The sequence below is a fragment of the Marmota monax genome, unplaced genomic scaffold, assembly GCF_021218885.2.
Source record: "Marmota monax isolate L192 unplaced genomic scaffold, Marmota_monax_Labrador192_F-V1.1 WCK01_AAM20220418_F8-fsc00005, whole genome shotgun sequence".
Taxonomy (NCBI): Eukaryota; Metazoa; Chordata; class Mammalia; order Rodentia; family Sciuridae; genus Marmota; species Marmota monax.
Genome location: NW_026692254.1, coordinates 24,654,519 through 24,678,371, shown reverse-complemented (window position 1 = coordinate 24,678,371; position 23,853 = coordinate 24,654,519). Strand labels below are relative to the sequence as shown.

The 23,853-nt window shown below is 39.2% G+C and overlaps 1 protein-coding gene across 2 annotated transcripts in view; it reads right to left on the bottom strand.

Moving 5' to 3' along the window:
- Positions 1 to 23,853, bottom strand: part of Agbl1 (AGBL carboxypeptidase 1) — a 719,307-nt gene that overhangs the window by 595,779 nt on the left and 99,675 nt on the right. For both annotated transcript variants that reach the window (XM_046439390.2, XM_058577088.1), the window contains exons 6-14: positions 23,263 to 23,428; positions 22,255 to 22,322; positions 17,637 to 17,753; positions 16,015 to 16,580; positions 14,410 to 14,493; positions 14,101 to 14,187; positions 11,458 to 11,606; positions 9,939 to 10,026; positions 1,793 to 1,931 (exon numbers count right to left, since the gene is read on the bottom strand). In XM_046439390.2, coding sequence (XP_046295346.1) covers positions 1,793 to 1,931; positions 9,939 to 10,026; positions 11,458 to 11,606; positions 14,101 to 14,187; positions 14,410 to 14,493; positions 16,015 to 16,580; positions 17,637 to 17,753; positions 22,255 to 22,322; positions 23,263 to 23,428 — 1,464 coding nt within the window. The remainder of the gene's footprint in view (positions 1 to 1,792; positions 1,932 to 9,938; positions 10,027 to 11,457; positions 11,607 to 14,100; positions 14,188 to 14,409; positions 14,494 to 16,014; positions 16,581 to 17,636; positions 17,754 to 22,254; positions 22,323 to 23,262; positions 23,429 to 23,853) is intronic.

Here is a 23,853-nt window from a genome sequence, read left to right as displayed (position 1 = left end):
GTAACTACGATATGTGGTAGCAAGGACATTGAGCTAATCCCCAAACCGAAATTCATCTGAACTTATTCAACATTTCTTCTACAGTGAAGTAGAAAGGCCACAGGAATTGACATCAAAGATCAGTGTTCTATGCCCTGCTTGGCAGTTAGCCAGATGTAGGACTCGACTCCCAGACTTTGGTTTTTGCATCTATAAATGTTAAGGGTAAATTAGACAACTTCCCAAACCCCTTTGAATTCTAATGTTTTATACTGCCTGCAAGAATCTCAGCAGGGCCCAAGATATTCTAAAAAGTAGAAAGCACAGTGTCCCAGACCTGCAGTCTCTTCCTCTAATTGGAAAGGCAAACACATACTCAAAAAGAATTCCCTTATGCTAAGGAACAATATTGGCTAAATTGTATTATTATATTGTGTGCACAAGTGAATATGTAACAACAAATCCCACCATTATGTATAATTATAATGCACCAATAAAAACTGTGGGGAAAAAAGTAATTTAACATTCAGAAAAAAGAATCCCCATCCCCAGTAGACATTTCATGCACAGCATTTCACAAGTGAGACCATAAAATCAGCTCATGAATCCTGCCTGTTCTCTGTCCCTAAAGGCAACAAACATGTTTTATAACAAACATGGCTTGTTTCAGCATAGCTTGTGATGCACATTTCTTGGATTCACTTCTTGAGTTCTCTAAGTGTGATACACAAATAATACTAGTTGTGTATCTTTTGCAATCTGGAAAACAGTAAAAATCTTTCTTTAGGCAAGACGACATATGGAGAGAAGGACAGATGCACTTTTGTGAAGTGGGTAGCCAAGTGGTGTAAGATGCGCCTGTTCAATGAGAAAATTTTCCATTTATACCTGAACATTCCTTTTGAAGGGAAAGGTTTTTGTGGTTGTTATCTTTTCCAATTCCTTATCACAGTCTTAAAATGAGAATGCCCATCCTTTAGGCTAAATAATACGTACACTCCTAGGCACGCATATTATTATAAATATGCTATTAACATTTTGCTTGAACACAGAGGACGAAAATACTTTGAAGAAGATACTGTAGCTCATTAATCCTCAGGATATCCATGAAATAGCTGGGAAAAAGTCATAGTTTGCCAACTTTTTCAAACGACAGAAAACCTCATGTTCTAATCAGTCCGTTCACTCAAAATTGGCTCATAAGGTTTTCTGTAGGGACTTTGAGAACACACAGGAATTCTGCATGAGTCTGGACTCACTTCTTCTACACTCCCCTCCTAAAAAAGACCATGGCCAGTGATTCAGTGTTTTGTTCTCCCACTCTTACCATTCCACCCTGATCCTTCCAGCACCCCTTAGTCTATAACCATAAGAGCCACTCCGGGAGTTCTCCAGCATCATCTCCCTGCCTGATTCTCCATTCCCTTCAAGGAGAATACTTTAGATTTGCATCTCAGCTTCCTTGTGTGGTTTCAACCCAAGTCAATGGCAATCTGACTACTTTATGCTTAACTCAAGGACTTTTAAAAGTCAGGAGCCCTGAGAAATGCCCCCATCTCCCACACTCAATCTGCAGACCTTCTGGGCTATCCGAATATTACTGGCCATGGCTCAGCCTCATGCCCTCTCCAGGGAAGGAGATGGGGCACATAGAAAGCCACGAGGTCTGTGATGATAAAACCTGGCTCCTCTCAGAAAGCAATAGTTCCCCTCCCCCAACCACCCAGAATGCCAGCCAGGGTCTCCAGAATGTTCTCAGGAAAACTTCAGAAAGCCCTTTCATCCCTGCTGGAGTAACATAAGCAGAAGTTACCATGAGGGCTGAGTAGGTGTAGGGATAGTGGTAGGCCAGGTAGCAGACATCCTCATCATGTGGGAAGGTGACCACAAAGGTGAGGGTATAATAGCACTTCCCGGATCCTGTGGCAGCTGCCCTCTGGCGATAATGATTTCTAAAGAAAGAGGAGAAGAGAGGAAAATGAGGGAGAGATTGGGAGAAGTCACCTAGGGTCCTAGATGCTATAAACTCAGGTATTATATGTGGTAAAATGAACTTCACTCAAAATGTGTTTGTGGGTGAAATTTAGAAAACAGAGAAATGGGCAAGAGACTCACTGCCAGGTCATGAATCAGCTCAGCAATACAGAAGCCTGGCCATCTGCCCCGCAACTGTGGTATATATGCATGAGCCTTTCCTGCTGTGTCTGAAAATGAAGGCTATCAAGTCACTGAGCTAGAAAATAGAGATAAATGTAAATACTTCTGTGCTTTCTGGGATTCTACTGCAAACACACACTTCATTACCCAAATTTGGGTCCCCCAATCTGTCTTTAGACCACATAAGGTGAAGCTCCTTCCTTTTTCCTCCACCTACCAAATCAATTTATTAGCAATCACTACTAAGTATTGAGTTCCAACTCAACTTTTAACATATCTCATCTTCTGTTATTATTGCAATAACCTATTGAGTGGATGAAGAAATGAAACTATAGAGAAAAATAAGGTCTCAAGGCAAGTAAGTGATCAATACAAGACTTGAGCCTAGATCTCTCTGGCTGGAAAGACTTTGTTCTTTCCACTATTTAATACTTTCTTGCCAAAGGAATATATTTGTCACCCCAAATGTGGCTCAGCTTCTTAAAGCTTGAGAATGCACATTTTCCTTTGTCAAAGATGAAGAACCAATTTTGATATTTCAGAGAACAGTATCAAAGTAAATTGCACCCAGAAGTACATTCCCAGTAATATTTTTACCACACGCTGCCAGTTATGCTCTCATCTTGCCTGTTGATATCGAGACGGCTGTGCAGGTTTTCCTGAGAAATGTTATCATCAAGGCTACCTTACAATGCAAAATTCACTGGACACCAAAAGATGTAATCCCATCTTTGAACACATACAACATTGGCTTCCTGAACCACCATGGGTTTTCCAGTTTAGAGGGAGAAATAAAAAGGATGAGGGAAGAAATAGTAGATGATTATTCCTATGTGTTCTTGCAAAATATAAAATACAGGTTACTGTTTTCTGCTTTTTTGCAATCTTCATGCTAGCCCCCATGAAAGTAAAAAAGCAAGCATGTAAGAAAGCAACTAATAGAAAAATCTCTTATTTCTTGTGGTTTTGTGGTTTTCCGGTTTATATAAAACTAGGAATAGGAGTAAGAGAACCTGGTGATCCCACCAAATATAACATAATACATTTCATTTGCTTCAAATTCTGTCAACATGGCAGCCTTGGAGCCTTGGTCATTCTAAGAAAAAGAGGGTACTCCATAACAACTCAAACCCTAAAGACTATCTTCCCAGCTTTTCAGCATCAGGTTAATAGAACCTATTTCCTTTGTGCTTTCAGAAATGGAACTGCAAACGGGTATCTTTTCCCATGGTGTTATCTAAATTTTGATACATCATGGAGTCTACTTTTGCCACATTTTCTCAAAGGTCTGAAGTGTCTCCCAAAGCTAACACGGTGGTAATTAGAAAGTATGTAAAGAAGCAGATGACAGTTAAAACACATATAAGGCACATATGCTCTCTTTCATTTGCTTTCTGACTTCACCTGTAAAGGCTCCATTGCAAAGGCACAAAACTCAGTTGATACCTAATTAAACAGCAGGTACCAGCCAGTTACGGCTCCTTGCAATGGCAGAGCCAATGAAATGAATGAGCCAGGCACAACCAACCAAAGCATGGAAGAATGTTTCACCTGTAAGCACACAAAAGTGAGTACACACACACACACACACACACACACACAAGCACATTCATGGATATTAAGACAGGGGAAACACTTAACCATTGCCTCACTGTCACCATGCCATTTACCTACAAAAAGTGAAAACAGGTTCTGCATCTTGATTCAAAAATAACAGATGCCCCTAAAGACCAGTAGAGATGGTCTTCTTTGGCATGGGCCTTGCTTCTTTTTAGGTTTCCCCACTGCTCTATTAAGTATGCTGAAGTCACATCACAAGCACATTTACCCTATGCTAACTCAACCCTACCCCTATTCAGCCACAGAAGAAAGGGAGTGAGAGTAGACAAGTCAATGAAATCTCTGTATTTATCCCAATGCACTCTCCCATCCAGAACAAAGCGGGACTCCAAACAAAGAACAGCTACAGTGGAATGGAAAGAAAAATAAAATGGGCTAATTCTCAGCTCGTGGGTTTCCTTGGTTCTAGTGATTGCAGGGAGGGAATTCAAATGGTAGTTTTGACTACATGAAATCTGTCTTCTCACACCAGCATCACATGCACACCTAAGGTGTTACCCCCTGTAGCTTGCTGGTGTTAGCTCACCACTGACAAGCCACCCTTCCCCAGGAGGGAGTACACACTGTTGGAATTTAAGAAAACTGGATATCACTTCATTTAGCATGAATCTTGGCTAAAGTACATTCAGTTACAACCTTAGTCTGGGATCTAAACTCTGGCTGAACCTAAAGCAAATGTCAGACTTCCCATTGGAGTCCCCTGGTGGCCACACTGTAAAAGGAACATCCAGAAGTTGAATCTATCTCCAGTAAAACTTTCTTCAGAGACCTTTAACCTTTCCCAAGACCTCCTCTAATGGGAACTGTCTGATAAATCTTTACAGTGAAGCACTTGGCTTGTGACAATTCAATTTGTCCGTGATAGAGTGAGATCCCATCCATGACCTATTTTTGTTTTCTCGATTATGATGTGAACCTATTGGGGGATGTTTGCAAGGCAGGAACGTCTATCCTGCATATTTGTGATATTTTCCATGTTCTTCTGCATGGGAAGCCTTTTCTCACTTCTTCATCAGCTGACTCCTGTCCTTCCTTCAGGACTCAAAGTCTCCTCCAGTGGGAAGCCTTCCTTGACAGTCCCCTCATGGAGCTCTCATCACACTGTTGTCCCCTTCCTCACTGCCCATGCTTCATGGCAGGGATCAGGCTATGTATCCTTATGTCTCGCCTTTGTGCCTCATGCCTGGGCACAGCAGCTGTTGAAGTTTGTAGAATAAATTACTCAGGAAATAATAATTAGAATGCTTAACACATATTTTATCTCTTAATCTTAATGACATTATAATGCACATTCTACAGATGGGAACCTTGAGGCTTACAGATGTTAAATGACAGGTATAATTCCACACAAGTACAGTAAAACAGGATTCAATTCCAAGTGTGGACATAAATCTGAAACTAAGAGTTTTTCATGTATATCATCTACCTCTTAATAATGGATAAAAGGGTGAATAGTCTTTTGGCTCAATTCAGCAAGTAAAAAATTTGAAGTTTCTGTCTTTATAAATCAGGCCTATTAATTTAGAGTCTAAAATAACAGACAGATGTAAAATAATTCAGATGGGAATTAGTAAAAAGGATTCATATACTATGATTTTTTTTCTATCATTGGTGCTGGATGCCACAATGTTTCTACTAATTATTAATAATAGTTGTTAACATTCATTGAATACCTATTTTTCTAAGTTTTCTACGTGTTGAGCATGGCTCCATAATTGCCCTTATTATCTCATTCTTATAGACAATGAATCTAAAGTTGAGAGAAGTCAAGATAATTTGCCTAAGATCACTCCATTAATGAGAGGTTGGAAATTCAATTCCAAGAAACTTCTCTGGTCAATCTACTCTTCCCAGGTGTTAAAGGAGCCTGGCAAAATCTGGACGGCTCTCAGATTCTGCATTCACTAGATCTTAGATAGGCCATCATGGGTCAAAGGTGATCTGGGCTAGACAGACTCAAGTGCTCCACAGTTACAAGGCCCCCCCCTTTTGTCCCTTCCCCAAATCATGTATCTTTGGAAGGATCTGTACTTTTGTAATCATAAAGCCTTCAATGAATCCAGGAGCAGAGTACACAAATGCATAGTTATGAACTTAAATCTATTTCCATTTGTACTTTAAAAATGCTGGGAAGTCATTTTTTTTTTTCTGCATGTGCATGAATATTAGCAAATGCCAAGCAGAGAGTGAATTAGATGATCTTACAATGATGATGGCCCTGTTTAACAAGAGTGCATCATTTCACTTAACAGGATCTAATAAGGCAGAGCAACCAAGTCTCCAGGCTTCTCCATGTCTGCAGCGTCTCTAATATTCTATATAGCACCAAATCTCTCTCCTGAGATCCCTCGGAAGGATGCATGATGGCAGAGCTCTTGTATGACATTCATCTTCATGAGTGAGCTGTTCCATCTCCTCTCACGAGCGGAGATAAATGTCAGAAGAGATCAGCTGCTCTGTATTACAGGGCTACTCAGAGCGTGTAGCTTCCCTCCCGCTGCCCTTCAGCACCAAAATTACTGTAGACCAGAGCTGGGAGAGAATCGGAAAAAGGTGTGAGGCTGTGTACAGGAGAGGGAGAAGCAGGCTATATGAAAGTAAATAAAGCAGAAACTAAAACTGTCCTTACTTATTTTTATGAGCAGTATGGAAAAATGAGTCTGGCCATTTATGTCCTTCCATCCTGAGGGCCCTTTTTTAAAATTTTCTAGCTGAGTAGTCTGGGGGCGGGGGGCGGGGGTGTGAAACACATGGGTATGATGGAAGGGGTAGGACATGCTGCAGGGGAGGGCAGGATGATCAACTGCACACATGAAAAAAATATTAGAATTTCTCCTTAAATTTACAATTATCTAGGTAATAAGAAAGAAATTAAATTGTCTCACATTTAATATGTGGATTTACATGACTGCCCTTAGGCAGTCCTCTTCAACCTTATGTGATGAATAACTACAAAACAAACTAGATAATGAGCAATCTCATCCATCCATCCCTGTGGTGTTCCAGGCATGGATTATGAAAAGTACATTAAATTCTACACCAACTATTTCCATGTGCCAGGTAGTTCAGTATCAGTGGCTGCACAGGCAGTCTCCCAAGGGAGGAGCAAGAATAATTTGCCCCTCCTCATTGTTTTGCTTTTGGCTTCTGGGAAGTTTATGGAAGCATATTTTGGTAGATTTACAGATCATATTATCTAAATTAAGCTAAGCCTCTCAAAACAGAAAATATTTTTTAACATTTTGCTTAGAAGCCATCAGTCAATAACTGTGCTAAATTGCAATCATAAATGATCAAGAAAAGAGCAGAAGGCCCATGGCCAACACCCTATCCTCAGTACAGTTCATGTGGGAAAGATCATCTAATTAGATCTGGAACATTAGTCAAAATTTTCAAAATTATCCAAAAGGCTACTTACTACTGTATTTTTTCCTTTATTTTCCTACATACTTTTTACACTTGTGTGTGTGTGATGGTGAATTTCACCATGTGGATGTAGTGTGCATTGAGCTTTCAATAGTATAAACATATAACAAAAAGTGTAATTTGTTTCACCATTCTCTCATTAAAAATTCTTTGCTTTTTGCACATGTTCTAATGTACAATATATAATAGTCTAGTAATGCATGTATCATTTATTTTAAAATAATTTAGGAACAAATCTATATTAGTAAGTACATGCATAAGTACATGATTTAGATACACAGCCAAAATAATTTGGAGATTATTTCTAATGGATGGCAATCGGTCCCACAAAGTAGACAGTCCACCTTCACAATTGCTCATCATTGCTGTCAGAGGAAAAAGGAAAAGAAAGGTGGGGTGAGGGCATCTCATGAAAATCTAAGGGAGGCCAGTAGAGTAGAGGAAAGGGACCAGGGGAGGGAAAAGAAAAGAGAAGGAGGAAATACTAGGGAATGATATTGGCCAAATTTTACTGTTATATTGTGAGTATTTATGAATATGTAACAATAAATCCCACCACTATGGACAAGTATAATGCACTAATAAAAAAGAGGGTGGAAAAGATACTCCACCTCTATGGCTCACATTTCTCCCTACAATGAATACCCTGGCACCCACTTAAAACATAGCACTATGTCTGGGAATTTAATAGCATGTTAGCAATAGAACTTCTGAGCCTCTACTACCAGAGAGGACATAAAGAAATAAGGAGCTAAAGTTATACCAAACTGATAAATCATGGAGAATAAAGGCAGGAATGAAGCAAACAAATCCTCTAAAGCAAATCAACTCAAAGATTGTGAGGCACAAGTAAGGAGAAAGATATTGCTTAATAAAAGGCATTTTATAATAGAGAAAATGTTCTGATTTGTGGGTGAACAGAGATTACATGTATCTACTCTGTTGTTACATAACATTATTGGAAATATGTTAACATAATGTGATGAATAATTGTAAAACAAACTACATTGCAATATGACAATCTTATCCATTCATCTCCCTTGTATTCATGGCTGGAATATGAAAAATGAATTACATTATACATGCACGGTTTTCATCTTACCCCTCTATTGCTCTTTAATCACACAACAATTGTCTTGTTAATGAATCTAGAAGCTATTAACACTGGCTTCCTTTAGGCTAGGGATGTGCTTTTGGATGTGTGGCTTCTTCCTTCTCTTCACACACACCTGTTCCCCTTGAGGTTGCTCCCCAATTCCAAGAGAAGCATCCTCCAGGGAGAGCTTTCTCCCATTGAGAGAGGACACAAAATGATATTTGTCTAATCTCTTAATAAGTTCCAGGTCCGGGCTAACTTTTAAATTGGGCCTTTCAAATTTACTCATGGTAATTAATTTCAGAAGAAACCAAAAGTTATTCTTGACACACAAAGGTCCAAATTTAGGTTTCCATATTTTCCTCTATAATTGTGAATGCTACAACCTAGACAAATTTTAGCCTAATTCTCTTTGGAACAAAAAGAAATTCCCGAGAGTCTTAAGGTAAGTGGGCCAGAGAGTAATTGCCATTTAGGTGGATGGAAATCCAACAAAGTTCTAATATTTTGATTCCTTCTCAAGAATATATGAAAAAGCTATTCGGATTCATATCTTCATATATCAAGGACTGAACACTGCCAACTCTTATATTACAGACTGTTAGTCAGCCCAGCTATGTTTTGTAGACTGTCATTATCTCTGGGGTGATTTCTGCTTTATCTAACAGAGCAACAAGATTCTTGGCCTTTCCTATCTATCAATACAGTCCTCACATTCTCAAAAGCCAAGAAGCATTCAGTGTACATACACTCCTTGATATTGACAGTGATAACAATCCTAAACTCTAGAATGTCTGGTAATAGTCCTCACACCCACCGGTTCTCTTATAATCTTAAAGATAAGACTTACTTTATCCACGAAAATAAGAACTAACCTATCATTTTTTATAAAACCCTGGCAATGAGCTAATAAGGAATTATGTATATTCTACCTATCCTAACAATTCCTATCCTTTTACTTTTTTCTTATGTACTTCAATTTTATTTTCCATCTAAAAAATGCACTCATAAGCAATTCATGGGTCTGGAATCCATTTCTTTCATCAAAAACAAGAAATAGGGACAATTTAAATTTCATTACAACTTTGCAGGATACATTGATAAAACTGACTACTAATCAAAGTCTGAAGATGAATATTGTAGCCCTTCCCTTTTTTATTATTATCTTTTACTCAAAAACTATCTTGCTATGGAAGAGGAGTTACTTAAGTGTGTCTGCCACATACTCACTCCCCTATACTTTGGAAAGTGAAGCACAGGTGGAAAAGAAAATGTCAGAGATTTTCAGACTTTTTGTTCACTGTGCCCAGTGAAAATGAGTAAAGAATTAATGTCTCATGTACTAATTACAGATAAAATCTGTACAACTCTTAATGTCTGACAACAAAAGTTAGATGTGCATAATGAAGTATTAATGTACATAAATGAAGAGAAACCATTTTTCAGCAAATCAAAATATGTTTCTTGTTGTCTACTATGAGTGCTGTTTAACAAGCTTCTATCTCTAAAAGGCAGGGCATTTGCCATTGGGACAGAGGAAAAAGTATGACAGACAAGCACAGATTACTGATGCTTATCATATGAATATGGAAAAAGCAAGAAATTAAGAGGGAATGACAGAGAAAAGGAAGTTAACAACCTTCTCAAGCCTCTCACTTACTTGTAATAACAGATCTCATTGCCTGTCCGTATCCAGCTGGGTCTGCCAAGAAGAGCCTCCTTCACAGAGTACAGGGTTGGCTGCATCCCTTTGTAAAATAAAACCAGGATTTAATCCATGAGGGAAAGTGGAAGAGGAGATTTTAAAAGGAAAAAAAAAAAAAAGGAAAGTGAGTTGTAGAAGGTTGAAAAATGGCCCCCAAGGATATCCAGATCTTAATTCCTTGACACTGTGAATGTTAACCAATGTATGACCAAAGAAAGAGACCTTGCCAGTGTGACTAAGTTTAGGATCTTGAGATGGGAAGATTGTCCTGGTGGCCCTATGTGCAATCACAGCTGCTCTTATGAGAGGAAGGCAAAGGAAGTTTTGACTAAAGAAGAGAAGCAACGTGACTAAAGCAGAGAGAGATTTGAAGGTGCATTGTTGCTGGTCTCAAGAAGGGGCCATGCACCAAGGAATGCAAGGAATTTATCTGCAGAAGGTAAAAAAGTAAAGGGATTCTCCCCTAGCATCTCCAGAGAGAACATAGCCCCACTGACATGCCCTTTATCCCAATTGGAAACTGATTTGGACTTAAGGATACCAGCATTGCAAGAGAATAAATTTGTCTTGTTTTAAAGCACAAATTTATTATAGTATCCATACAAAGCAAATACAAGAGTTAAGGTTCATATTTTCTTTCTACGGCAATGAGAGTCTATTTAGTCCTCACAAAACAGAGGCAGGATCTCATGCTTGTAGCTAGATATGTGGGAATATTTATTCCTTATTCAAATCTACCCAATAAAGTAGTATATGAGTTAGCGCCAACACGAGAATTTCCTATTCCTAGAAATATTCGAAATAAGCAAGAGTTATTGTTTAGTCTTGTCTCTTGAATGTCCCCTGCAAAATAAGCCACAGGTACTCAAGAGAATTCAAGCTTTTTTCCAGAGTTTTCTTGAGAGGGTAAAACTGTGTTGCCCATTTGCATTTTGATATTCTCATGTTGTGACATATAGATTAACACATTTGCTCCTGTGGGATTTTTGAAGATAGGAGTAAATGAGAACATTCACCAATCTCAAAAGCACAAGGTCGGGTGCTGGGGGTGTAGCTCATATAAATCAGAGGTGGAGTTCTCGCCTGGCTCATGTGAGGCCCTGGATTCAATCCTTAGCACTACCACACCCCCACCAACTCGTCCCCACCAACCACCCCCACATGCAAAAATAATAATAATAATAATAATAACAACAACAACAACATCAACGATGTTCAAGGTAGAGAAAGGGAATCAGAGCATAGTTGAGTGTTTCATGCACTCTTAACATTCCATGTCAGAGTGAGGATTCCCAGAAATTCCTCCGGATTAGCAGTGTGCTATTGGTTGGCCACTCCATTGCCACACAGGCAACCAAAGTGTGTCAGACCAACTTCAAACCCTCTGGTAATACACACAGGTCTTTTGATAATGTAAAAAGTGAAGAAGTTCATGATACTATCAAGAAAACCTCCAATCCCCAAGGGCCCATACCGTAATTAAACTGGCTGTTGGGCTTCTCACAGTTGATGATGTTGAAGCGGTAAGGGATGTTGGCTCTCATACCGCTCACCTTGAAATAGAACCATTGCTGGTGCTGGCAGCTGTTCACATCAGCATTGATCAGCAAGTCATACTCAAACCTACAGAGTCAGAAGCAAGACTGAAGGGTTATTTGGAACATCTTTAAAGTAAATGAGAATCTATGTGTCTCAAGTTCTGGGTTATAGATCTCAGAATCTATTAGAAGAATCACTGACAGAACTGTAGCACGTCTTTTCACTAAAATATAGTGAAGTTTCTGTTCAACTAGGAAAACGCAATTTTCTAAGGAAAATTCAGTACCATCTGGTTTGTATATGCCAAGACTATGTGAGGTTAGACATTAATTTTGAGTCTCAGTTTCCTTATATGGAAAATGGAAAGCGTCTAAACTCAGAGTGCTTGTTTATAAAGATTAAATAGTATAATGGATACAAATCCCCTCACAGAGCTAAAAACATGAATTAGACGAGCATAACAGAAGTTGTTTGTGGCATTTTTTTCATTTTAATTGAGATATAACTTACATGCAGTGAAGTACACAAATCTTAAATGAATAGCTCAATGGATTTATTTGCATCTGGATGCACCTGTGCTGCCAGATATAGACAATTATACAGATATAGGACAATTCCAGTACTCCAGGATCTCTTGTCTGTCCCCTCTCAGTTGCTGTGTTTCCAGAGGTAATTAATTTTATGAGCTGTAACTACAGAATTTGCTGTTTTGACTAAAACATTATTACCAGGAAATTTCATTTCAGGAATATTATTGTCCCATCCTCTTGGTACTCTTTTTGAGTTGTTGTTCTAAAATGGGAAAATATTTTTTCCCTAACCCATGCATATGTTCCCACTCTGTATCCCTAATAAATAACATTATATCATGAGCTTTGTGGAAGTAAAAGGTTGGTATAAGACATGTGAATGCGGAGTAGAGCTAACTGATGAAATCCCACCCCTCATGCGGTACCTGTAAGGACCATGCTCTAACAATTTAGCTCATTAGGCAATGCATGAAGCAAAACTCACTGAGTAGCACTCACAAGGACAATTCTGTAAAGTCACAACCCTTAAATTATGTACTATTCCCACAGTACTTTCTCTAAAAAGTGATCAGAAAAATTTTTTCCAGTAAGTAGTTTGTTTTCCGTCATTTGTCTCCATTACCTTGGGCACGACTGAGTTTAAGAGTCTACTACTGTCTGGTCAAAAGCAGATGTAAAGAGAAAGACCTGAGCCTAGCCAGCTGCTCACAAACAAACTGGACTGAAAACTGTCCAACCAGGAGACTGCTAATCAGATATTATCTCTGGGATTCTCTGAACATGAATTTAGAGATAAGGAATAAGAAAATAGGAGCCATAGGAAGAAGTAGAAGCTGAGCTGACATCAGAAACAGAAGTAGACTGAATAGCAGTCTGGACATGACTGTCCTTTCCCCCTTATAGCCCAAGTAGCTCAATTTGTCTCTGTCTTAGATATTGAGCTGGAAATAACTCATGTGCAAAATCCAAAAACGAAATCACCTTTCATCTCATCCCCAAAAGAACAACTTCAAAAATAATTCCTTAAGTGCATATAAAGCAGGTCTTAGCTACACCAAGTTCTAGTCACAGTGAACATGAATCCCTGAATAAGAGCTTATGCTGAATGAGTGCTTACCATGTGCTAGGCACTATCCTAAGAGATTTATGTGTATTATTTAACTCTCATGAACCACATATGAGGTAGGTATTATCATTGTCCTCGTTTTATAGGAAAGAAAATAAATGTTTGGAGTTAGTTGGGCAACTTGCTCAAAGGCACCTGTTGGAAAGGGATTGCAGTGCCCTGTGCTCTCATGACAACATCTGTAGCCACTCTACCATTCACTGCCTGGACTGTGGTTTTCAGAAGCTCACCCACAGAAGACAGATTATATATCTTGCCTTTTGGCATATGGAAAATATGGTCCACCCTTCTATAGAACAAAGAATGATAGGTAATTTCATGAGAACAACCATCTCTTCAACCAATGAAAAAAGATTATTTCCTTCCTTTCAGTTTATCTATCCCTTATATTTCCTTATCTATGGAATCCTTTTCTATTAATAACAGCTCATCAGTAGTTTTTTTTCCAGAGACATACGTACTGAGCATTTGCTTGAATGAAAGATGGACAGTCCATAATTTCTGTCACCTAAGTACACAGCAGTGGCACATCAACAGACTTGGAGTGGTGTAGGAATAGGGAACACTTCATACCTTTCCATGTCAACAGGACCCGATAAGTGTCCCAGTCAAAGTGCTCCCACAGCCAAATGTGGACCTACTATCTGGACTAAGGCATGTTTATTCTTCTACTGAAAAGTTCACTTTGCTATGACATTAGCCTGTGAGATCTCTAGAGGCATGCTGGTAAATGTTTAACAACTGAATCAGAGAGGAAAAACCTTTATGTATAGTATTTTCCAGTTTTCATGGGGTAAACATTCTCACCATGGCTGATTTCAAGCCACCAATGTGAGGTCACTGAACACAGAACGGTCAAGAGATAATTACAGCCTACTCTCCCGGACTGCCAAGAACTACCCCTGTGGTCTTCCCTACTTACTCACGCACTTGGATGGCTTTGCGAAGATTTCCTGACTCAAACTTGGAGAAGAACCTTAGGCAACTGGAAGCTGTGTCTTGCAAAGGCCTGTAATGAAATAGAGAACCTGTGAACTTTCTTATTGTTATTCTTGGACACAATTAGACACCTTCTTAAAGATAAGGTTTCTCTTATAGATATTTAACCTGATTAGTCACCATGATGTTTTCAGGAGTAGAAATGGATTATTAACATGAAAAACTACTGTCTTCATGCAGTTTAACAGAATTTTACATACCTACTATTCCATAAATATATAAGACCACTTACCAAGGCTCATCTAAACTAAAGATAACTTTATTTATAATATCATTTGGCTGGATGAACCTTCGGACATCCTCAAATATCTTGATCCTAGAAAGGAAAATTGGAAACATTTAAGTGTTGACCCTCATTCTCTGCCCAGCTTCTCTAAGGTCCCCTGGGAAGGGCCCTGGGGGTCATTAGAGAGATATAAAAGTTTAATGATGCCCTAATCTTGGCCTCAAAGGATACAAACAAAACTGCCATACCTTCTTCTCTTCTTTATTAAAAATTAAAACTATGAGCAGTATAGTTTGAATTATTCTATAACAAACCGTAGGACTAGAAATAACAAAGATGTTAGATTTCAGTGAGAGGATTCTTGTTTTGAGAGTTTTGTGAAGAGCATTTGGGCTAGTGTACTTTAACTTTTCTGACTCTATACATAAGGGATTCCTTTGCATTGAGGCCGTTTTGAGGGCAACATTAGGCATATTGACTATTTTCATGATCAAGGTTTGTAAAACTCCGATGGCTTCTGTATTTTTATGCCATGTAAATTCATTGGGCTCTGTGTGCTCCAGCAGGCTGAGGTCAGTCTCCTGTCAGAGAAATAATATCGGGAAAATTTAAGTAAGAGAAAGGAAAGAAGCTCAGAAGGACTTCAAGTTCCTTTCTTACATTTCCAATCCAGTTCATTGAGGTGGAATGAACAAAGAGTGAGGAAGGACTGGAAATAAAGGCTGGACTGAGAGGGAAGATCTATGCAGGGATAATATTGTGCAAAACAGCCTCTGACATGAGTTTCTCAGGAAGTTGAGCATGGCAGATAATGTCCTAGGGATGAGGTCAGAGAATTCAATCAAGAATCCATGTGGGAACCAACCATCAAGAGAACCATTTGCTGGAAATAAAACTTTCTGGTCTGTATACTTTGGCTTAGTAGATACACATTCTTTTTTTTTTTTTTCAAGAAAAATATTTGTCCTCATTTTTAATGGTTTTCATTTTAATCTCACTATGCTGATCCAAAGACCTAGCTCTCCTACATTCTGGGAATAATCTATCACTCATTGTTCTGCCCTGAAGGATATGGGTTTTCTGTCCCATTCCCTCCTCAATGATGCAGCAAACTCATTCTCCAAACCAAGCCAGGGTCTGTAACATTGGGGCCATGGGATGACAATATACCACCTTTCTATTAGCAAGAAGTCAGATGCCAATGTGCAGTAAACAAGCAAGGCACTCCCAATAATCAGGGTTTTTTCCCTACTATTCAATAAATATATAAACATTTAAACATTCTTTTTAGAAAATATTCCAGTATTTGGAGAAACTAGATGACCTTCCCCTGTTTTGTGGTTTACAATGAGTATGGGGCAAGGGGCTGTATTAGAATCATCCAAGGAATTTTTTTGTCAGGAAACACAAGCCTACCACTTCTCCATCCTTGACTCTGGAATGCCCTAGTAGGGAAACAAGCATTTATGGTGGTAAAAGTTTCCCAAAGGGCTTCAAACTGTTCTTGACTAATGCTTACTTTTCTATAGCAGAACTATCTGTACCAATGATTCCACCTGTAGAAATATTGAAGAAAAATACAGATCCCAAGTCAGTAGCACCATTCATTACCTCTGGACTCCACATTTGCGTTCCAACATGGACTGGGCAGAGGGAGGTGGACAGTGTCCCCAGAGATCAGGAAACGCCACCATCTTGAAGTCCACCACAAATCTGGTTCTTCTGGCTTTGGCCATATAAAGACAGGGATCATGGAAAGGGATATGCTTGGGATGTAGGTGCAGAAGCTTATCTATTGCTTCACCAGCTTCTCTAGGACTCGTGGAATTGGAAAAAGAGGCACTCATCCTTGGGCAAGAAATAGCTTCTATGTCCCAACCATCCTCTTTTGGGGAAGTCTGAATGTCAGGGATATCATTTCCAAGAGAATCTATGCCAAGACCATTGGATTGCACATCATGGTATATGTTCTTTATGGGTCTTTTCTTGGAGGACCTTCCCATCTTCACCATGCTCAGGAGAGAAGTCTGAACTGTGTCTTCTTTTTCTTGCCCCCAGGAGGTTTGGTCCTTCTTCAAGCAGTGCTGCTTTGGGGAGGCAGCAGTGGGAATGTGGTGGTGATTGGTGTCCTGAGAGTCTTCAAAGTTTGCATCATCTCCAAATTTGGACTCTAGTTCCTTGGGGTTTAGAGTGGAAAAGAATATGTCAGTGTTTCTTTGCAAGTAGAGAATACACTTTGATCCCTATCCTCACTCTCTGGGCACAGAGCTAAGCATAAATCCTGTGAATTGGGAAGCTTTTTCTAGCATCAGCCAAGGGAAGATTAACATTCAAGAGTAAAAAAAAAAAAAGGTAGAATCATACAAACTCATGTTTGGGAAGGGATTATGGTGGATCTAGTACAATTCTATATGGTACATGAATGTATGTATGTCTTCTCAAAATTCCCACTAAATTTCACCCTAGTTGAACAACTTAGTTTATAGGGCCTCACTGAAACCCAGAGTGAAGCCTTTCATAGTGCCCCAAAGGTAATGCACTTTTTTAGGACTGATTATTAAAATAAAGTCTTCCTTACACTGAATTGAAGTTTGTTTCATTGCAACTTTCACCACCAATAGTCTTTGGCTTTCTGGAGTGAAACAGAACATGTTAACTCCTTTCTATATGCAACTAGCTATGCCCTTTGATGTGGCCAAACGCACTATTTATTAAGAACTATAAAAAAAAACAGAGATCAAAAAGCAGGTTTAAAATCTTGATAGCAGCAACATCAATGGCAGCAACTAGGCACTGGAGTGACATCACCAGGTGTAAGTTTCCTTATTTGCTTCTATTAACAAAGCCAGTCTGGAATCAGGATGGCCACCATTAGAAGTCCATCTTTTTAGCAAGAGAACAATTAAGTCATCAAGGATGTTCACTTGCTATTTTAGTGAATGGGGCCAGGATACCTTGCCCACTAACCAATGGGTCATACTCTGTACTTTCACTCTACTGCCATCCCAGGTGTAGGATGTCAGACTGTAGAAACTGGCCATGCATCCTGCCTTGGCCACCATTTTCAAATTTTTGCTTACCCTTCTGCTATTCTCTCAGAAGGAGCCCAGAAGCAAATGGCTCATGATAAGCAATGCTTTACATCTGGACACTCTGTTTGGCTTGGCCTCCCAGGTTCAGCAAAGAACTCTCCATGCATCACAAAGGAGCAGAAACCACAGTCTGTGTCCTACCTCAAAGCTATAGGAGAGCTCCAGACACATTGCCTCATATTGCATGAGTTCCTCTTCAGGTCGGTCAAGTCCAGGTTTGGAACTCAGCTTGTCCACATCAGTTTCCAAGTCATCATACTACAGAGGGATATTTAAAGAACAGGTTACAGTCATGACATCCACCCTGAAAGGCAACAAGACAAGATGCAATGTTCTTCTTCCAAGTGTTAGGACATGGTTTCTTGGCCTCAGGTTGTAACATTAGCTTATCCAGTGGATAATTAAACATACATACATTGCATTTTTACACTAGAAAAGAAGAAAATAAACAACTTTTCTCAGAATTTGTGTCAGTATTTGAGTCCTCTTCATAAATAATAATTTCTATAAAATGAGGTAAACTATGTAAACAATAAAGCAAGAAAATATTCATCTCATTTACCACTGTGATTTACATCTTTGTGATTATTATCCCTGTTGGTCTCTCTACCTCTGTTTAGGTGGGCCCTTCACTCTATCCCAAACATTAATGAGCACCTGCTATGAGCAAGGACTCTTCTAGGTTCTGAAGAATCAATGAGAGTCAATGGCTTTCTGGAGTGAAAGAGTCAATGAGAGAAGAAACAAAGGTCCATGCTCCTGTGGAATTTGCCTTATAGTAAGAGAGAGAAGACAGTAAATAATAAAGTAAACAAATGAATGAGATCATTACCAACAACAGAAAATGTCCTGGAAATGATGAAAGAGAATGATCTAATTGTGACTGAGTCTGGGTTATGGAAAACTATTTGAACTGAGTTATCTGAGGTCTCACAAAAACTATCATATGAATATATCCATGACCTAAATGACAAAACGTCAACTATGCAAAAAAAGGAATAACTAGAAGAAGGAAGAGTCTGAATTTGCTCACAAAAGAAAGATAGTTGAAGCAGAGAACATAAGAGGAAGACTGTAGAGGATAAGATGGAAAAAGAGGCAACAGAGAAATTTTATCAATCCTTGCAGGTCCTGGGGAACAGTTTCATTCTCCTACTACACCTTTAGCTATCTGTACATTTAAAAGTGTACAAAATACCACCAGTATTTTCTTCATTGGGTAGAATACTCTGAATCAATTTAGTCTTTCTTCTACATTATCATTTTGGTTAGTTTCATGATGAAGGTGATTCTTTTCTGAACACTTGTGTGTTTTTTAAGGGTTGTAGTCTTACAGAGAAAAGACACCCAGAATCAAACAGTCCAGGCAATCTATCTTTCCATATCTTAGATCAAGTTCCCTTAATAAAACAAGGGTTAAAAATCTACCACGTGTTTTCGATGAGTACTTAGTTAGTTAAGGAACAAACTGGCAGTCCTGACTAAAAAGACCTAAATCACATAAATGTGGGAAATATATGCTTATACTCCTAATCCAGGAGAAAAAAAGTAAAACTCAATATTCAATCCATCTTATGTAATTTTCCTCCAAATTTTAAATAAACTATACATGACTATAGTTTATTTGATGCTAAATTTCATGCTCATCTGTTCAGCTTCATATTTCAGGTTCAGTGTACATATACCTGGTCCAAACTCCATAGCCACCACTCTTGACCTGTTCAGCTTCATTTATAACTTCCTGTTTTCCTCCAGCCATGGCCTGGGGTGGCCCTATTGAAAACCCCACCCAGCCAGACACTGGGAAGAGTGTCCCCATCAGTGAGTTAGGCTCCAATGGTGTGTCTGGAGGGAGCAGTGTCATGTAACCCATGCTGCAGTCAGTTCATCCCACATGTGGCCAGGGGACCCACTGAGTCTTTGCGTAGGAATTACTAAAATGTGGCCCACAGGTTGTTTTGTTAAAAAAAATTATTGAAATAAAGTCACAACTATTCATTCATGAATAGTCAATGGGTGCTTTCTTGGCATAATAGCACAGTAGACATAGAGACAGAGACAGTTTCTGGTCTATAAAGGTCTGGAGCTTATTTTCTCCTGTCACTCAGCCGAGTTATCACCTCTTCCTATGTGCTTTCTAAGTACCATTAATACTTACCTCAAGATGGACCTGTTTCTACGTCCTCAAGTCAACCCAGATGCCCTTCACCATCTAGGATTCTGACACCTTGCAATCCAGATAATGCTTCTGGCCCTTGCCTCTTACACTGGAATTCTTGGATATTGTTTTGGATATTGTCTGCCACACACTTGAGTTCAAGTTTGACGTTCCTGACTTAAACTTTAATACCCAAAATCCCCAAGTTCACTAGACTAAGAAATCTTGGAAGATAAAAACTATGTTTCATTTGTTTTTGTATCACATTACATCCCCAAGAACCTCACATGCTCTATAGGGGACATGCCCAAAAAAGTACCTGAAAGAGAGAAGAAAACTTAAAAAGAAGGAAAAGAGGAAGGAAAGGAAGAGTGGAAGGAAACAAATGCCTGAATTCACTTTGAATATCCCTCTCGACCTTAGTTTGCTCAAATCTGATGTTTGGGTGTATAGGGGGAGATGGGCGGGGGGGGGGAGAGAACAACATATAACCAACTTCTCTTCTCTGTTTATTGTGAGTTTCTCTTGTCTCATGTTGACCTTGACAGTTTTCAATCAAATCACAGAACCCAATATTCAACTCTCAAGAAAACTTTGCAGATAAAAGTTCCTTTTAATCATGCCCGCTGAAAGTGTGGTACAAATTATTAACTGCAATTTTTAAATGAAAAAGCCACAGGTTAAAGGCCTGGATCAGTTCTGAGAACCAAAATCTATATATACCTGGCTTTTCATCCACATCTCTGGCAGCAAATCTGCCAAGTTCACCAAGGAAGGACCAGCTTGCTGGAGTACCAGTTCCCCTGTTCCTGCCATCCCCCAGTGGAGCCCTGGTTCTGATACTACCCCATTTCTCTACAATTCATGCTCATACTGACTTCTGATCCTCTCCTTGGCTTGAGGGGTTTTGATGAATAGTTTTTAGTCCCTCACTCATTTGTCTTGTACACTTTTCCCATCCAGGTTTGTACATTTGTTTAGGTTCCTCTCGACCCTACTCCAGCACCCTGTGCAGACTGGGGAGAGTATTTGAAACTCCTCCTTCCCATGCTGGGTGAAGTCATGCACCCTGTCACTCTGCATCAGATACAAGAGGCAACTGACACTGCATCAGACATCCAGTTATCAAAGAGCAAGCAAGAGGGGAGGGGAAAGTGGCATTGATGAATGACTGCCGCGGTGCAGTATTATTCAAATAATTCAGCACGTACTCCACAGGCCTGCGCCGCCAACCCACAGCAAAGAACCAATTTGCCACTGATGACTTCAGAAATGATTCTATTTATCAACAAAACCCTGAGAACACCAGACTGTCAATAGCAGTCTAAGCCCAGAGATGTGGCTAAGAGATAGTCACTAAATGTCTGCCACTACCTTCAGCAAGGTGAGTGATTATCATGATAGAGAACTCAAAAGATTCTTTCTAGATAGGAGGAAAGGGAAGGAGAAACAGAGGGAGGAAAGAAGGAACAATGAGCAAACCGACCAATGGATGAAGAAATAAATGAAGGAAGGAGGGAAGGAAGATAGACAGAAATAGTTTTCTAATTTGGAGTTTTATCCCTAGGGATGGTAGCATTTACTCCTATGTGTTATTCTGCAGATGACAAAACTAAGGAACTTGAAAAAACTTGTTCAAATCCATGTGCATCATCAAGAATGAAGAGAGAATTATAATGCACAGATAAGTAATTGCCCAAAGGCAAAGGTTCTCAACTAAGGGAAATTCAGTTCACGAATGAGGAGCAAAGGGATAGATGCTAGCATTGTTCAGAGGTCAGGGATGCGGCTAAACACCCTGCAATATACTGGATAGCCCCCACAAACAGAAACTATTCACTCAAAATGCCAAAGTGCCAAGGTTTAGAATGCCTGTTGTAGAAAAGCAGTCAGCAAAGTACGTCCTTCTGTCTGTTTTATTGGAACACAGCCATACCCACTCATTCATGTATTCTTAGTGCCTACTTTTATGCTACAATGGCAATTTGAGCAGTTGTGACAAAGGCTGTACGGTATAGTATACCTAAAATAACTACTATCTGACTTTTTATAGAAAGTTTGCTAACTTCTGTTCTGTAACAGAGGCCACTGTCAGATAGGGGCCCAGGAGCATGACTCTCTTGTGGGCCAGGTTGTACACTTTGCAACTCAAAGGAGAGCAATTCCCACAAATATAAGTGGGTTTGGACAATGCACTAGCTCTGTGAAGAATTGGCAGATAAGAAGAGTGCTTTATGAAGATAGGTGTGAATGAGTAGAAAGTGTCCTGCAAAATCTTTGCATGGTCTCATGGGCACTTGTTAAATAAACCAACCATAAGCATTAAGTGTCTATGCAAGGATCACGCTAATAGAATAATAACATTTTAACAATCAATAGCTCCAATTTCACAATGAAACAGTATACTAGACTCATCAAGATGAAAATGATAACTGGGAAATCAATAAGAGTAGTTGTCCTTTTTTGAGCATCAATCACCATAGTGGTAGCACTAAAGTAAGTCCTTAAAATTTACACTGGATTGGCAAACATGGGACATGATATTTTTCTTTGCATGATGTGAATGTGGAGATCATTACAAGCCAGAGCTTGTCTACCTACTTCCTCTTTCACATCCTCAGAATCCAAGTCTTTGTCCACCTCTTCATCACCATCATCTTCAAAATCTTCTGCATGTGGAAAAGAAAAGTGGTGAAATGAATGAGGCATTTCTGTTTTCTTAGACTCATCACAGTGGTTGGTGCATCTTCACACCAATAAGGGACCCACTGTTTAAAGTGCACAGTATCCCAGTGCACTCTAAATCTTATCTGTATGTATAAAGGGTGTGCATGCAGAGTGTGCATGCAGGCGTGTAAACACGAGATCATTAAGTCTAAACTGTGGTCCCACATCAAATGCAAGACACAAACAGAATAAAATGACATACCTATACCACTCTGGTTTTTCTCCCACTCGATTATGGATATTTGTGTAACTGTCAATGCCAAAGTTTAGTAATCACATGCATACAAAATTTGTTACAACACAAATATAGCTTTCAGTCTCTAATTTTTAAATACAGGAACTTATTTAAAAAAAACATCTAATGTCATTGTGGCAAAATTACACCTGAGCAAAATCTGTTCCATACTAGGAAGACCGGGGTTGAAAAGCACTAAATTCTTTTGACAGTTAAGATCTTTCTGGAGATTAAAAAAATCACACTGGTAAATATTCCATTATGAGTAGCATGGGGTTGTTAATAGCAAGACATTTCGTTCAGTTTAATCCTTCAGGAAAATTAATTCCACTAACAGTCAGTACATTAGAAAGAACTCCATCACAGAATTGTGAATAGATTATTTTTAATTATTTAAGGAGATAGTAGAGGCTCTCAATAGCTACCAAGCAAAGTGGCAACAGTTAATAATTAAGAGCAAAATAACAGATCTGGGTGTTTGTCTAAAAGAAAAAAAAACTGCTTTTTCTGTGTATACCTATAATTAGCTTACTGAACAACCATGGTTGACCTGCAAAACAGCTAATTCTACTTCCATCCACATTCCCCTGCCATATTGCTAAAATGCAAAGCTTATCTATAAGCTCATAGCTATCTGGGCATTTTACCTTCAGATAGACCACATGGAGGCTCAGGGGTGAAGCTCCCAGGGACTGAGAAGGCATAGGCACTGCTGGGTGTGACCAAAGGAAGTGGACTCACTGGGTAGCATTGCCTCAGGATCTGCAGCATGACAGAGATGACAGGCTCCATGCCCTTGTTGTCCAGGCAATTCTGACCAAAGGAAAAATGATATCAGACACTGACATCTATGTACAGACCCCTCACTCCAACATTTTTCAGTAGGTGAATCACACATAGGCTAAATGGACAGAAAACAGCCTTAGTGTCGAATGTCTAGTTTGAACATTCTCACATAGAATTTTGTTTAATGTAGTATTTTCCCACACTGCTCATCTGGTACTATGAGAATAGACTTATAATTACTTCAAGGGAGGCTGGCCTTAAGGCAAGACACTGCCGAGGATGGCTGTGGAAAGAGAAGGGGGACACCTTCCTCTGTCCATCCATGAGTCATTGTAAATTATAGACTGAGATAGGGAATGAGAAGCTGAGTTGATGGAAGTCTTGCTTTGCTCTTTCAGCTAAAGAGAAAAACATAAAGGAAAAAGATAAAATAATGAAATCAGAAAGAAAGA